Consider the following 18176-nt stretch of genomic DNA (forward strand, 5'->3'; position numbering starts at 1 on the left):
TATGCAAAACTGCATATATTGTATTGAATGAAAAAAATCACTTGGATAAAATACTTGTATTAATTTAAAATGTAAAACATACCGTAATTCAATATGTTCTGTACATATTTTTTTTATTTTTCATCATATAACATCATTTTGTGATATATTAATGAAATGACCTGTACAACATATGAAAAAATCAAATGAAATGTTCGAAATCAATTGGGACATTTTCTATTGAGTTTAAACATATATTACTTAAAATCTATGTGTACACAAAAATGAGCCTAAAATATGTGAACATTCCTTTGTGTGCACAACCTGAGCAATAAATTTCAAAAATAAAATCTGAAAATATAACAAAATATATGGCCATGTATATAATGTATCAAATATTGCATAGATTTATGAAACATTAATTCATAGTAAACACCATTTTAAAAGTTTTCCAAAGCTAATGAATATATATAGATATAGATATATAGATAAAGATATATATATCTTGTCTTTTGTAAATGTAAATTACTCACTTTTTGCATAATTGTATTAAAAATCAAGATGGCAGAGGTTTTGAACAAAAAAGTATCGGGCAATGTACATGCATAAGAAAAAGTCTAGTATATGACAAGCATTTGGTGTTTGTTCCGACACTAGCTGTACCCCCAGAACTGGGTGGGTTTATGTTGTACAAGTCTCTGTCTGGATACAAAAGATGTAAACGATGAAATGCAGTTGCCAATGAACAGCTCTGATTTCCCTAAAATGGCAAGGTCAATCTGTGGCAACCAAGGGTCAAGGTGATGAACTTTGACCTAAAATGACATAAATGGATCAATTTAGCAAGGCCTATGGATAATATACAATTTACTGTTTAGATGTTCATTTTTTTAAATTTACTGAGATGAGAGGAATATTACTTTATTACTGTAATTGCCGGTGACCATTTTCAGAATGGAGAATTGAATATCAATAAGTACGTACCTTCAGGGATTTTAAATGGTTTTCTAAATCTTCCTTCATTGGATTCTTGTCTGTAGCTACATATATGTGTTTAGCTTTTGTTTTTAAAACTGCATTTTTAACTAATCTGAAATAAAAAGATCAATAATTAGATACTGCAATTTTTGTGTATTTTACTGACCAGTGGGTTACAGCCGGTTATAAGAATAATGTATATACCTTAGGATTTCCTCCTTTGGAGGAAAGCACATCTTGTGAGTAACTTTTGTGCCTCTTCCATAACCAAGACATTGTGGGGAGGCCATATAATTTTCATTCCCTTCTACATGTTCACAGGCATTTTTCTGAAACAAGTTCCTGATTTGATCATTACATTCACATTGAGGAAAAACCATAAAAAATTAACTAGATATGAATATCTCTATACAATAAAAAAACATAGGTAATCATAGATTACTAAGCTCACCGAGACGGAGCATCACCCTTATGAGACATCACCTTCATAAGACCACCTTTATCATTTTATATGAAAATCATACTTTATGATCTTGGATATTCATGGATTCTGTTTTGACAAAATATCGTATATCATCTGATAAATTTTTTTATGATAATCATATGTTCATATGTTAATCAATACAATGATATAAAATTAAATATTGCATCATGTCATATTTCTAATATAATATATATCATATAATAAATAAAATACCGTAATAAACAATAATGAGATTTGATATTGTAACGTATGATATGACATTGTATTGTGTTATACCTTATTGTATTTGATCACATAATACAATATCATAAAATATAATACAATATAGTATCATATTACAATATCATATTACATAATACATCATAACACTGAAACATGATATTATATTGTATAATATAGAATGATATTGTATTGAATGACACTGAAACATATTTGATACATTATATGATATTATATCATATAATACAATATAATTTGATTCCAACATTGTATCTTATCAAATGATACAATATTATGTGATAAGGTAAAATATTATAAAATACATTATTATATTATACATATTGCATCATATGACACAATAAAATATATTACAATATCATATAATACAATTTCATGTGATATGATAATATATCATATAAACCAATATCATATCATACAACATCGTATGATACAATATTATATAATATTACAATATCATATAATACAATTTCATGTGATATAATTCTATATTACTGAAACCAATATCATATTATACAATATTGTATGATACAATATTATAGAATATACAATATTGTATCATAGGATACAATATAATATTTTGCAATATCTTATGTAATTGTATCATGTGATAAAATAATAAATTAAAAATACAATATAATATTATACAATATTGTATCATAATATACAATACTATACATAACAATATCATGATACATAATCATATCATAAAATATCAAAAAAATTGATACAATATCATATTGTATCGTATAACTTTTTATAATATAACATATGATATCATATTGTATCATATCAAACAATAATGTTTCATATCATACAATACTTTATCATAGGAATCATGTTATATCATTTATCAACAAACACATCTATCTATCGAGCTGGTTTGAGTGAGGTAGGAGATTTCTTTAGCATCCTTGATAATGGAGATCAGGCTCTGCTTCTGAAGCAACCTCTGCATTTAATTTATAATAAAGTTAAATCAACTATGCAAGCTATCATCTATAAAACATGTGACCTGTTCCAAAAAACTAAACCTCATCCAGCATCCGAAATCTTTGGCTCAGATTCAGCATTCAAGCCCATCAGGTGCATTTGTATCATAAGACGCATCATCCATGCAATTTTGGTGAAGTTTGGACCAGTAATAACTAAGATATCATCATCAGAGGGCACTAGCAATTAAAACCTTAACTTCCTCCAGCATCCGCAACCTATGGCTCAGATTCAGCATCCATGCCTGTCAGGTGCATCTGTATCATAAGACACACCATCCATTCAAGTTTGGTGAAGTTAGGACCAGTAATAATTAAGATTTATTTTTTAGCATCCATGATAATGGAGATCAAGCTCTGCATCTGAAGCTACCTCTGCGATTCATTCATATTACAAATCAACTATGCAAGTTTGAAATAGTACTATCATCTATTAAACATGTGACCTGTTCCTAAAAACTTAACTTTATCCAGCATCCGAAACCAGACTATGCATTCAAGCCTGTCAGGTGCATCAGTATCATAAGACACACCATCCATGGAAGTCTGGTGAAGTAAGGACAAGTAATAACTAAGATATCATCATCAGAGGGCACCTGTTTCAAAAACTTTATCTAACCAGCTCTTAAAACCTTAACCTCCTCCAGCATCCGAAACCTATTGCTCAGATTCAGCATTCAAGCTTGTCAGGTGCATCAGTATCATAAGACGCACCATCCATACAAGTTTGGTGAAGTTAGGACCAGTAGTAAATAAGATATAATCATCAGAGGGCACCTGCAACAAAAACTTAACCAGCTCTAAAAACCTTAACCTCTTCCAGCATCCGAAACCTATTGCTCAGATTCAGCATTCAAGCTTGTCAGGTGCATCAGTATCATAAGACGCACCATCCATGCAATTTTGGTGAAGTTAGGACCAGTAGTAACTAAGATTAATCATCAGAGGGCACCTGCAACAAAAACTTTAACCAGCTCTTAAAACCTTAACCTCTTCCAGCATCCGAAACCTATTGCTCAGATTCAGTATTCAAGCTTGTCAGGTGCATCAGTATCATAAGACGCACCATCCATACAAGTTTGGTGAAGTTAGGACCAGTAGTAACTTAGATATTGCTATCAATGGGCACCCGCAACAAAAACTTTAACCTGCTCCAAAAACCTTAACCTCCTCCAGCATCCGAAACCTATAGCTCAGATTCAGCACTCAAGCCTGTCTGGTGCATCAGTATCATAAGGCACACCATCCATGCAAGTTTGGTGAAGTACAGACCAGCAGTAACTAAGATACTGCTATCAAAGGGCACCTGCAACAAAAACTTTAACCTGGTCCAACAACCTTAACCTCCTCCAGCATCTGAAATTTAGGACCCAGATTCAGCATCCAAGTCTTTCAAGTCCATAAGTAGGTCCAGATGCATCATCCATGCAAGTTTGGTGAAGACAGGACAAGTAATAGCTTAGATACAGGACCTGCAACAAAAACTTTAACCAGGTCCGGACGCCGACGCCGACGCCGAGGGTATAGCATAAGCTCTCCTTGACTTCGTCTCGGTGAGCTAATAAAAGGCATATAAGAAGAACATATACGTTCAATTTTATATGGTTCTAAGTTTGGGGCAAAATGGCACATGTCATTCAGATTCAATTCTGTTTACTCTTCAATAATTTAAATTCTTGTGAATATATGATGATCCTATAAACTAATCTTCTAAAAGCTTTTATTATCATGCATATTGATGCAGAATTTACCACTAAACTTTCAATTACCCATAGTGATTGAATGATTTTGATGTTCTTAATTTCAATGCACCAATAATAGTCCATTAGTATGATTTATGGCAATAAAATAATGTGTCAATAGCTAAAATTTCAACATTGCTTGTCAGGGATAAGATTAACACTGATGAAGAATTGGCAATATATACCCAGTCTACTCCATTTCTGAGATGGATTCCTATGAATTTTTCATTCCCCATCAGTTTCTGTATGTGACTGCCAGCTTCCTCCTCAATGTTGTCCGACCACTGAAGGTATTTGGCTAGTGGGATGTTTTCTTCAGCCATTGGAAAAGGGGCAGGGGCCCCACGAAGGGCAACTACTGGGTATTTATCCACTGGAAGTCTGTAGTCATTGAAACAATTGATGGATGCAACAATCATTAACATCTTTTTTAAAATTTTAAAAATTCTGATTTTATTGCTAATAAGGTTTTAAATACAATGTAAGTTACCCATTGTATTGTATCAGTTAATTCAATTCAAAAATATGGTTATGTTAATTGAAACCTTGGCCTGATGCTCCATTCTCTGTATATAGAAAAAGTAAACACTTGATTTGCTGTTACCAAACAGAGTCAAAATTGAGAAATTTTCAATGAAATATAAAGAAAATATAATAAAAAAATTGATTTATCTGTCAAAATGATAGAAAAAAATCATAGTTTAACATTTTCTTTAGTGTGTTAAGTACAGGGACATGTCTCTGTATTGTATGATGATAACTTACGCCTCCATCCATCCCTGTGGATTCCCATAGTAAGCCTCCACAGATATCGTCTTATCAAAGTCCACCCCCAGCCCATCCCAGAACGGCCCAAAGGGGTTCCCCTCCTTCATCTGACACTCCCTCCCAGGCTTGCCATAGCAGACCCCCGTGCGGTTCCCCGGGGGCCAGTGGTTGGGGGCAAGGTCCTTCATGAAATCCCTGGCTAGAATCACTCTATGGTACTCCTTCAGTGGCTCCAGCTTAAACCATTCATCAAACTCTATGTTTTTCTAGAAGATAAGAAAGGGTCAATGAAGTCCAACACCTTTACAATTCTTTAAACTGTAGGGCATTACAAGTATGGTTTAAATGAAAGATATTTTAATTGTCAATCAAATGTATTTCAATTACTCAATAATATTACTGTTGATATATGGTACTCATCTCTTTTAAATTTGACTTTGCACAAAAACAGAAATACTGTCCTTTATACCAGTAACATTTATCACAATATTTATATGCCCAATTAGCTGACTTCATTTGGCAATAAAACTCTCCCAACTTACTCATTTAATTGCAAAACACAAAGACCAACAAATTATTTTCAAAACTCTCTGTGATGAGGATAAAAAGGAATGAAAAATATGAATGAGAAAAGTATATAAGTTAACCAGTCAGCATAGAATGATTTTATGCATATTTCAGAATCATGCCCATTCAAATAAATCCAGTATAAGCTCATACACTATTAATTGATGTTGTCAATATTATCAATTTTTTTTCTTTAAAAAACATATTTCTTTATTTTCAGATCTCAAGATTTTCAAGTCATAGCTCTTTGAAAAAAGTCAACATACCAGCTGTGTGTGAATATATTTTTAAAAGAAATTAAATAATGCACAAAAATTTACACAGAAGATTATGTGTCATTGAAATTTAAAGACATCATGCTGTTACTAAACAGAGATAGGTTTAAAGTTACCAGTAACATCAATGAATACATTTAATTGATGAATGAAATCAATAGAAGTTACAAGAGTTAAATGTTCTAATATTCTATTACTGTTACAAATTCCGAGTCAATGTTTTGTTTGCTACCTACAAATTGATTCTGTCAAAATAAAAGAAATCATTGCTCTTTCAAAAGGATCAAAGCATTCAAAATCAATTCTTTAAAATATTTGTGCAATTCAATCTACAATGCTGTTAAACTGTAAACCCACTTTTTTTGCAACAAATTTATTTCACAATTTAGCAATGACAAGCTCGTGAATTATTACCACGTAAATGACAGACATTTATATATATCCAAGGACAACAGCTGCATGTTTATTCTTCTTAGAATTGCAGGTTGTTATAAAGAGGGTAAGAGATACACCATGGTATTCTAGAGATCAGATTCCTCTAGAAACTGCCTATATTTAAGCATTGAATCATTATTTTTTGAAAGATATAGTCTCATAACTGCAGTGGTGTGTGCATGCAAATTGAGTAACGTGCACTACTGCGTTATGAAACTTTGTATGCACACACCGCTGCAGTTATGAGACTATATCTTTCAAAAAATAATGATTTAATGCTTATATTTACATTTTTTTAACTTCTTGCCTTGTCTGCAAATGTGATTAATAGGTCAAAATTTCTGTTTTATCCTAAGGGTAAGTTCAATTTAATGGAAGAGCCACTGTAACAGCCGCAAGCGTGAACTTTAATTCTCGCTTGTGACGTTGCATTTTACAGCGTTCAACGTTTGTGACGTCATAATAAAACTCGTCATTTTAACCTTTGAATACCTTGTGTGTGTTATAGTCTTATAACTGCAGTACCTTTTCACACACTTTACATGCAAAATATATTTTGAATGTAAATATAGTTCTTTGTTGATTGATTAAAGGTCACCGTTTATTTCTAGTAAGCATTAATTGGGGTAAATGAAATATGTATACAATGTGTGTTTTAAACTCACATAAGTTCTAAATGGAGGAACAATGAGAGTTCTGTCAATCTTTTTGGCAAATGCTAGGCCTCCAAGGAAATGTTCTGCCTGGTTTCCAAACCGACCTAGACAAAAAGAAACAACACCAACATTGGTAAATAACAAAGTATAAACCAAAATTGAAAATGTTCATGAGAGCCTCGTCATTGTGAATATTTATCGCCACAAAACAGTCCTCAAATGTCTCTAAAGTATTATATTCTTATACAAGTTCAAGTTCAGTTTATTCACTCAGACCAAATAATTTGGTACAAGAGGAACATATATATAATACATACAAATACAAATCGTCAGAGGTACAGACAAACAGGTACATTTTCATACAGGGAAAAAATATAAATAAAAAAGGAACAGACTATAGAATCACTACTTATATTAGATTTTAGTATAAAGGATCATAATAGGAAAACAACTAAGAGGAGCAGACAGCATCAAAAATTTTTGAAATAAATACACATAATTTTCTTAGCGATTTACAATTGCAATTAGTCATGAGTTCAGAAAACTTAAAAAAATTTGGTCTTTTCCAATATTTTGTGTTTATGTATTTTTTCCTTATTTCTTCTAGTGCCGAACATTCTAAAATATAATGAAATTCATCTCCAATAAGACCTTTATTACACAAAAGACATAACCTCTCATTCAAAGGAATGTTATACCATCTGCCTGTCTCTACAGGAAAACGATGGTTTGATGTACGAAATTTAATGAATTTTTTTCTTAGTTTTACAGGTAAAATATCAAGATACTTCTCAAAGCCAAAATATGGTTTTAAAATTTTATACACTTGACCTCTGGAAGAACAATTTATATCATTTGACCATATTTGCATAAATTGGTCTTTTAATCTTTGGTTTACAGTAGCAGATAACCATTCTATATTGACAAAATTATGGTTCTGCCAGACATATTGTAGCCCGCACAAGTTCAAAATTCTTTGAATACAATCAATCCATGGGCTTTTACAATCGCTATTAAAATGTTGTGAAAATAAATATCTGTACACTGTATATACAATTTTGTTCTCGGGGCTTATTAGCATTTTCCCCCAATATGTAATTATTCTTGTATAAACATTAATATACAACGGGTAGCGCCCTGTTTCTCCATATATCATAAAATTCGGTGTTGTGCTTCTTAAATTAAGTACTGTTTTCAAAAATTTCAGATGTACACGTTCAATAATATCTAGATTTTCAAAGCCCCAAATTTCGCAGCCGTACAATAAAATTGGTAAAACAACCTTATCAATTGACTGGTAAATTAAAATTTCTAATTTTTCTTATAACACCATACATAGCCTTTTGAGCCTGTTCACACAAATGCTTTCTTGCTTTAATAAATGAACCAGTTCTTGACAGAACGATACCCAGGTATTTGAATTCTTTAACATTTTCAATAACTTCTCCTTTATAATAAAAAAGCTTTTTCGATGTTGGACCTTTGGAGAAAACCATTATTTTTGTTTTATTAACATTGACATTAAGTTTCCATTGAGTACAATAACTATAAAATTCTTGACTATATAATCTACATCTTGATCGTGAAAATTAGTCACTGCAAGCCAGTTTATGCCTGATAAACTGCAAAATAAATTCTTTGCGAATAAAAGTAAGTTTAATGTAAATTTCATTCTATGGCCATCATTCTTCATATTTAGTCTAGAACGAGTTAATTACCATGGGTTACACATAAGCATTTATGCCTACATATTCAGATACTGCGGTAATAGAAGATTCATTTGGATTGTAAAAGAGATACATGAATTTAACTTTTGAAAAACAAACTTTTGAGGGCTTTAAAGATTCACATCTCTGATTTCGTTTGCTATGCTTTCCATAGCATGGCATGCATAAAGTGAACTGAAGACATACCCATACACAGACAGAAGATGAGGTACCCCCTGTCATCCCACTGGTGTTCTGAGCTGTAAGTGCCCCTCCCTGGCAGAAAACACAACAGCAGTAGTACCGTCACCCCTAGCCAGCTCGCCATCATGGTGTAAAACTGCATCAGTGTATGTCACTCAGCCGATCTGTTTCAAACCATACAATACAAAACAGGAAAATCAATTTTTATTCACTTTTTGTGTTTCACAAGAAAATTTAAATCACAATCTCTTGTGCATCAATTTGAGAAATCAATTTTTCATCATTTATATCTTGATTGACATCTTGTACTTCACATGTTATGTATATTAAAATATTATTTACCTGGGTACACTTTCCTATCGAAGAAAACAAGAATTATCTTTCTGAGCTACTGATATATTTCAAGGCATTACAGTGGCATAAGACAATATTAATATATTGTATAGGAGACTGTTTGATTGATCGATGTTTAACATAGCTGCAATAATGTAGCCCTCTCCGATTTTTTATATCTGATGTTTACTGGAGAGGGCTACAATTCCACAGGATCTCCGTAATGGTGCAAAATTAATTTTTTAATGCGTCTGAAAAGATCGATTTAATATTTAACTTCCTTTAGATAAAATGATTTTTAAATACAGGTTGAACAAATTAACTGTATGTAAATCAAAACCAGATAAAACACATCAGCATGTTTACCAGTCGTCTTATTCAGCAGCCATGACAGTTCTCGCGTGATTTTATGGGATGTACGCTTGGAGATTTGATGGGCTTGATAACGTGAATGTCAGTGTAAATAATCGATCTTACCTCGTTATATCACTAAAACATCATTTGAGGAAATGGCATATAATGGAAAATTCATATTTACCGCGTTAATTATGTTTAAAATAGGGGAATTCCTATATTCAGTTCAAGATCCGCTCCTGAATTCTCATTGGCTGTCCCAAAATAAAACCGGTCAAGGTCAGTAAACATGGCGGACAAATTCAACTTTCATTGTTGACATACACGAAAAATAACCGATATATGCCAAATATGGACTATACTTGATATTTTTGGAATAATTTATGCTATAGACATCTACAACGTTTGAGTTCAGGTAAGAAATGCAAATGTTATTGTCATCTATAAACGATTTGAGACGAAATCGTTGCGGGAGTGAATCACTCCCGCACTTGCACCATTACGGAGATCCTATGGAGTTGTAGCCCTCTCCCCAAAAAAAAAAAAAAAAAATCGGGAGAGGGCTACATTATTGCAGCTATGTTTAACATTGATCTTCATAAGAAACATTTACCTATATATCTTATTGATCACTGCCACTGATGTGTACATGTGACCAGTTGCTGATAAGTCAGCCGTTAGTATAGAACATATTGTACCAAAGTGTCATTATGTTTGAAGTGAAATATTTTTGAGTGAGATTTAGTGCTCAATGGATGAAATCATGGATAAAAGAAAAAAACAACCTATGAATTAATCATCAGGATTATGTTTTTTGGCATATACCTATGTGTTTATGGGGTGTGTCCGAAAACTACATGACATTTCATTAAGAGTTGAGACATTTTGCTACGTAAAAACTTGTCATTTTTAAGTAAACATAATAGCCTGAAGACATCAACATGAATAATACTGCAGCATGAAAAAATGTTGCATAATATTAAAGAAGGAAAATTCAGTCTGTAGTGTAAATTAAAGATGTTTATTCTCAATTACAGAAAATTAAATGTACAATAAAGTATCCTTCTTGATAGTCTCAGCTAAATTACCTAATTAAATCATTGTCTATGAAATCACAGCTTAACTGTAAACTGGGGTGTGATTCATACTGCATTCTTATATAAAATACCACCGCCCATTTTTCCCCCTAATTCAAGTACTTTTGTCTCTTTAATCTCACATATTAAATCAAAATGTTTACTTTAATTCATTGGTTAAATATTTGAAAAAAAACATCAAAAGTCCAAAACATTATAATAAAAGAAATCCACACTATTTCTCTTACTCGTACTCACCTCGTACTGTCATTTTGTTGTCACCAAAGCCATGCGTGTCTTACACAATCGGGTTTGATGTTCATCTCGTTACATCTTCGTCGTTGGTGATTGTAACCAAAAGTCACCTTCAAAAACTCACTAATTAAATAATAAATTTTTGAAAAATAATTGCATGATTGCTAAGAAATTTCAGTCGATTGACATTTCTCCAAAAGACAAAAAGGGATAATGAAACACGCAAGATCGGGATCGACATTCTTTGTTTTGGCATGTGATTCTACTTTCGAATTCAGTATCAGGTGATTTTTTTTTGCAGATGACAGATGCATTCAGAGCAACAAGCACCCAAATCAGACAGGTTTGTTACACAAAATTTTTGACCTTATTTATTTTTTTGAAACTTTTGCTAATTTTGCAATGCCGCTTAAAAATATGTCCACGGTAATGTTACTGACTAAGTTTACAACGTTACGGACTAAAATATTGAATTTGCGTGTTGTGTTTGCACAAGGACAGTTATTAAGGTTTATATCTTAAATGAGGAAACAAGGTTTTAACCGATCAAATTAAGACTAAAGTTAACCATGTATTCCACATCTTATGCTTTTATCTTTTACATGATGCATTTTGTCAGAATAAGCAAATCAACTTTACTGTTGAAACATAAATGCATTTTTTAAGGCAAAGTTCAATATGATATATACTTATATGTAAGCCTACCATGAGTCAGGTTTTTTAGTTGTTAAGCATGTTACATTCTGTTTTCCTGTTGTATTTTAAGTTAAAATTAAAGAAAGTGCATATACATGTATACGGTAGTATTATGTGTTTGTTCTGGTTTATCTTCAACATTATTAATATCACTGCTAATATTATTAGCAGGAAAGTGAAGTATAATATTATGACTCAGCCAAAAAAAAGAAAAACTGTATAAATCATGATGTTAAATCATAGCACATACATGTATGTGCCGGCTTCTAGATCTCTCCACTTTAGGGTCATCAAACTTCTAGTCATGCTATGTATTCTTAAGTATTTTAAGCCCATCTCCTTCATGGTTTAATTTCTTCTTCCATGTCATTATCAGATTTTTTTATTCATGGGTTATATATCAGGTGATCTTTTTTCTGAGCCATTAAAATGCATCAGTATCTCCAATGTGTTAATTTTCAAATTTTTGTAATTAACATATCTGTATGAATTTTATATTACACAGGTGGTAATCCAAGTCAAAAATGGGGAGCAAAAATGTGGTTTTGACTAGCTTTGTTCTATTTTTAACCTTGGTTACCTTGGCTTTGATATACAGCCTGTATGCTGTACCAAGAGTGCAAATCATAATAATTCAATCTCAAGATGGAGTATTTAAAGAACAAAATGATGGAATCAGATACCAGCTGAATGAAAAGACTGGCAGGCAAGAAGAATTGAAAGCTACCAAAGAGGAATATGAAAAGAAAAAGATTGTGCAGTCCAAAAGTCAGTGTGCAGTTGTAGATGATGACCACAAATTTGATTGCTATCCCGAGAGGTCCATTGCAACTAAAGAAAAGTGTGAGGCAAGAGGATGTTGTTGGCAAGTTGTTCATACACAGACACAGACCAAGGGCTTAAATGGCAAAGTTACAGGTGTCCCTTTCTGTTACTATCCAAAGGATTTTCCAGGATATAGGACAGGGCTTAAGGCAACCACTCCAACAGGATTTACAGTGGCTTTAAGTAGAAATACAACTGGGTTTTATCCAGATGATGTTATGAATTTAGTTATGGACGTAAAATATGAGACAGAATACAGATTGAGGATAAGAGTAAGTTTTTATTGGTAGTTTTGAATGATTTTTTTCTCTTTAGAGTAAATGCAAATTCGTTTTCTATAAGTTAACAGTTTTTAACTAGATGCTGTCATTAGACAGTAATACCCGCACCATGTGTTTGCCCCTAAATAACACTGTTTTGTACAAGTTTAATTAAAAATGAAGGCTATACATGCAAACTCCGGTAATACATTTAAAAATTATAATTTTCATAACTGAAGGATGAGATCCCTGCCCATATGATAATACACATCGTGGCATGAGCAGCACTTTATGTGCAATTTGGGGTAGAACTGTTTGCAGTGAATTTTCAGTTAATCAATAATCTTAACATTTTATGTCATAGGAAGTATAATGGTCTATATAATTATTACAAACAAAATTAAAAATTAAATTATGCCCCCTCCCCGTGGCGGTTGCCGGTTTTAGATTTGCTTCTGTGTGCCTACATGAACATCATCGTGTGCACAGATTTAGAGAAGGGGTGGGAGTGAGGGGTCCAGATCCCCCCCCCCCCCTCCCCATGAAAATTCGTAAATTACCAAAAATACACCTTGGACCCCAATGCTCTTACAGACATGTAAATGCTCTAACCCATTGCGCTTCAATGTTAGGTAACATTATTTGGGGGGTAAATATTTAATCAATATTCAACATACTTTATTGTTTATCTCAATAGGAAGTATACATGTACATCACAATATGCAGGTGTCCTGCACCACCTTAAAGCTGTTATTTACCTAATAAAATAGTGCAAGTGGATTTGAAGAATAGGTCATAAAAATACATGCATGTTACAAATGACTGATCTTTGTCTGAAGTTACGTACACAACACAGGTTTGCATGTCTCATTAGCGGGTACTAGTTTTACCCAGCTCTTCGATTAAATGGGTTCACGTGTATACATACATGGGTGTTGCTAAAACGCGGAACGGAAAACGGAACGGAAGGAAAACGGAAAATCTTATCTAATGTTATTTACCTCATAGATTTGTTAAGTATGCTAAAACGATATACTTTATGTACCTTTTTAATTTTTTTTTAAAGGTTAGCAATATTAGATTATTTATTCAAGAATATTTATTTCCTCAAAATTAACAGTACATGCATTGACCACTATATTCTGCCCCAAAATATCCTCGATTCACTTTTTGCTGTATATTTATATATACCTCAGGGTTCAAGCGATTCTCTTTTAGAGGCATTAAACATTCTCATTATTCTTTCTTTAAAACGTCCTCTCTAGCTTATCAGCTGGTATAAATACACGGCTAAAAATAAAGAAGTCTACGGGGTTTTGCATTTTAACAGACCCGGATGATAGTGTTGAAAAATTGTGCAAGGTCTTCTGAGTGACTTCCAAATGGAGAAAAGATGTCAACATTTTCCATTATAAATCGTCCAAATGTGCTGCATGAATATTTTGGGATCGACAGACTATAGTCCCAATATATAATCGGAAAATCAAACCAGGCAACGTCTAGAGCTCTCTATTCGGATCATATGTATATAGCTGCTGGAATAAACAACTGCATGCTTTGTAATGCAAACGTAAACAAAATTGCATTGCTAAAAATACTAGTTTCACAAATTACTAGTTTCACAAATTACCGGGTATTTTAATGTTTACTGTATTTTAATTTTTTAATGTCGTCAGTCCTACAGTTTTTTTCTTCCATCTCAATGATACTGTATCGTCTGTATGATAAAAGATCGTCTAGAACACCGAAAATTCAATTTTGATGTAAGTATATACATGTGCATCATATTTGAAAATAATATAAAAATACTCAAAACACGCATAAAACGCTTTTACTAACTGCGTACGTTACGCTTATATGCCAGCAATACTATATAAGAGAAATAAGTAAAAAGTTATAGCTAATTTGCTCGTTTAATCATGTTAATGTTTCACAATTCGAATACATTTGATTTTTCCGTTTCGTACTCAACTAAAGCCGAATGAATACAATGCTATAATTGATAGACATTCATATGAATATTAATAAGATAGCAACATGTTGATAATCATTCATTAGATATAAATAAAAGATACAAAGTAAATCGTTTCTGGCCAGTCTATACCCTTTTTAAGCGGTAAACGTGATGATATTTTCCATTCCGTTCCGTTTTCCGTTCCGCGTTTTAGCAACACCCATACATACATGTCTGTGTTTTCCGTATGCAGAAAAGGATTACGGTAGTTAAGATCAGCTAAAGGAATTCATTATTGTGTTTTAATTGGATTATCATTATGATGTTGACCAATTTAGGTAAGCATAATACCTGTAGCAGCAGTAGCACAATATAATAAGATGCCAGCATGGGATTCCTGCCAGCATACATACACATGTATATAAGTTCTACTTTCACTTTCTAAATGTAATCTCCCTTTGACAGCATACTGTATCATCATCTTTTAATATTTAAATAAGCTTATCATCGTTACCTATCCTATCGCATTTGTAAAGTTTCTGTCTTTTAGTTGCAAAAGTTATTTTTTTCATTTGTCAGACTGCATGCACTGTTGAGTTGACCCCATATTGACCCTGTATAAACAATTTCTTATCAAATTTGTGTATTTCATATGTAAGTAAGTGTAGACACTTATATTTTTTATATGAGTAATAATAGGAAGGAAGGAGTATTTCTTTTTTAATGTATTATAATGCATCAAATACAATGTAGGTCATGACCTTATGGGACTGTTCTGACCCCACGAAACAGGAAAATACAAAATATCTTCTAAAGTCATTATGATGCATCAACTGGTGTAAAGTACATTAATGACCCCCAGGTGTTGTCTTTAAACCCCCCCCCCCCCCCCCCCCCCCCCCCCCCCCCCCCGCCTTTATGAAATAGGAAATGATATGATACACTGTATATTTTGTTAACTTCTGAGATCTGAGATCCTCATCCCTAAACCGTTTAATTTATTTTTGCTCTTTGTGTCATTGCGCGTAAAATTGTATTGTAAGATAATGCCCCCTTGGAGACAACCTGACATTTTAGAACTAGAAATAATAATGTATTTTATCTTATTCATATGTTATACAGTAGTGTTTGATCCATGTGGGTAATTCCTAGCCTAATGATGTCACTGCTTTGTTTAGGAGACTTTACAATTGCCCCAAATAGGTGAATACACATGGCAGTGATGCATATAACATTTTGTTTATAAATCTTAAAAATTGAATAATGCAATTTCCAAAATGTTAATGTGAATCACGAGAGAAAAAGCAATCAAGAAATGATTTAAAATTTGCTACTGTACACATGTAAGAATGTATTAAGAAGACTGAATCTTTATATTAAGCAGGTTAGATTGGGGGGGGATGAATGTGGAGTATAAACATTTATAATTTGAATCATTTATTGTTATTAATTAATTTTAACTTGTCAATGAATACTACTTATTGATCCCAAGGTAGAAATATGACCTCTGATCGTATCTCAATAGATCATTTGTCAATTATGCAAGGTGTAATGTAATTTTTTTTAAGAATAACATTTTTTACCAGTTTATAAAAGTTTTTAGACACCCAAATTAAATTTTGATTTTAATAGTTTATTCGTCAAGGAAGGGGGGGGGGGGGGGGAGAGAACAGTTTATATTTGAGTTTGTTTGGGAGTGGGGGTTCCAAGTCATATATTTGACAATTTTTTAATGTAATTTAAAATAAGACTAAGCCATACTACAGCCATGAACATGAATAGTATAGAACAAAACACAAACTAATACATGTACATGTATATATACATAGGAAGTATTACAAAACAGATGATTGATCTATATCTGGGTTCTTAAATTGAATCATATATCATGTACATATTGTATTATTTTTTCTTTGTTCAAGGCATTTAAGATGGTATGTAGGTCATGATCCCAAGTGCTCTTCCTGAAATTATCAAATATCATAAAAACCATTGAGATCCCCACCTTAATCCAAAGATATTATTCCTCCTTAGGTCATGCAGGCGCATCAGATCATTATGGCATGTAAGTCATGACCCTAAGGGGTCATCCTGACCCCCTTAGAATCAGAAATTGTCAATTATCTTTAAATTATTGATGTTTGATGATCCTATCTCTATTTAATCTTTATTAATTATTAAGTCTCCTGAATGAAGTTTGGAGACTTATTGTTTTTGTACGGTTCTTAATACATGTATATATTCTTCATCTTCTTTTTCTTCTTTCCCGCTCTGAACTTGTTTCTCAGAGATGGCTGAACATAATTGTACAAAACTCTAGGATATGATAGGCCTGCAAATCTAGTTGTGCACCCTGGTTTGATTTTTCTCATTTTGGGTTAGACAACCACTTTTCGGGGGAGGGGGGGGGGGGGGGGGGGGGGGGGAGGGGGGTGTCAAAAGGGTGTGGGGTCTAACATTGAACCTTGTAGGAAGAATCATAGACTCTATTGTAAATGGTAACTTGAAAACGGACAAGGATAATAATATAGGGTTTTCATAATCATATATTGGCTGTTACTGGCAATATATAGGGTTTATTAGATCTGACCCCTGGGGTCATCCCCACCCCCAAGGAATTTGAAATTACCATATATCTCAGAAACTGTTATAATCATGACCCCTAAACCATATATATTCATGTTTCTGATGTCAAGGGGCATCAAATGTTATGTAGATCATGGGCCCTGTGGGTGGTCCTGACGCCCTCAAACAGCAAGTCCCTTAATATCTTCAAAACAGTTGAGATCCCCACCCTTAAACCATATATATTCTTGTTCCTTGTGTCAAGGGGCATCAAACGGTATGTAGGTCATGGGCCCCGGGGGTGGTCATGACCCCCATTGAACAGAAAGTGCACGAATATCTCGAAAACGGTTGAGATCCCCACCCCGTAACCATATATATTCTTGATCTTTAAAGGGCATCAAAAGGTATGTACCGGTAGGTAATGGGCCTCAGGGTTAACTTTAATTTTTCAAAACTGTAATGCACATCTATGGAACAGTTCCTTTCATATCCCAAGATATGATGTGTCTATCCATTAAATCATAAAAGGAGTTCTAGGATCTCTGTTTTTTTTAAAGTGATAAACGTCAATTTTCTGCTACATTTTGACTCCCTGGATGAAATTTAAATTTTGAAAACCTTACTGCACATCTATAGAACAGTCCCTATCATATCCCAAGATATGCTTGTCTATCCATTAAATCATAAGAGGAGCTCTTGGATCAATGTTTGTTTTTTTAGTGATAAACGTCAATTTTCTGCTACTATTTGACTCCCAGGATGAAATTTAAATTTTAAAAACCTTATTGCACATCTATAGGACAGCCCCAATTATATCCCAAGAGATGACGTA

General features: G+C 33.0%; 2 protein-coding genes across 2 annotated transcripts in view; one reads left to right on the top strand and one right to left on the bottom strand.

Moving 5' to 3' along the window:
• Positions 1 to 79: 79 nt before the first annotated feature.
• Positions 80 to 11183, bottom strand: LOC128165270 (GDP-fucose protein O-fucosyltransferase 1-like). Its single transcript, XM_052829646.1, has 8 exons — positions 11045 to 11183; positions 9027 to 9187; positions 7123 to 7217; positions 5178 to 5446; positions 4598 to 4793; positions 1162 to 1286; positions 964 to 1069; positions 80 to 794 (listed from the first exon to the last, which is right to left on the bottom strand). The coding sequence occupies exons 2-8, from the start codon at positions 9163 to 9165 to the stop codon at positions 633 to 635; spliced, it is 1092 nt and encodes a 363-aa protein (XP_052685606.1). The 5' UTR covers positions 9166 to 9187; positions 11045 to 11183; the 3' UTR covers positions 80 to 632.
• Positions 11184 to 11283: 100 nt separating this feature from the next.
• Positions 11284 to 18176, top strand: part of LOC128165272 (lysosomal alpha-glucosidase-like) — a 16042-nt gene continuing 9149 nt past the window's right edge. Inside the window, exons 1-2 of the mRNA XM_052829648.1 lie at positions 11284 to 11384; positions 12243 to 12834. Of these exons, the coding sequence (XP_052685608.1) occupies positions 12262 to 12834 (573 nt within the window). The 5' untranslated portion in view covers positions 11284 to 11384; positions 12243 to 12261. The remainder of the gene's footprint in view (positions 11385 to 12242; positions 12835 to 18176) is intronic.

Source organism: Crassostrea angulata, chromosome 10 (genome assembly GCF_025612915.1).
Source record: "Crassostrea angulata isolate pt1a10 chromosome 10, ASM2561291v2, whole genome shotgun sequence".
Lineage (NCBI taxonomy): Eukaryota > Metazoa > Mollusca > Bivalvia > Ostreida > Ostreidae > Magallana > Magallana angulata.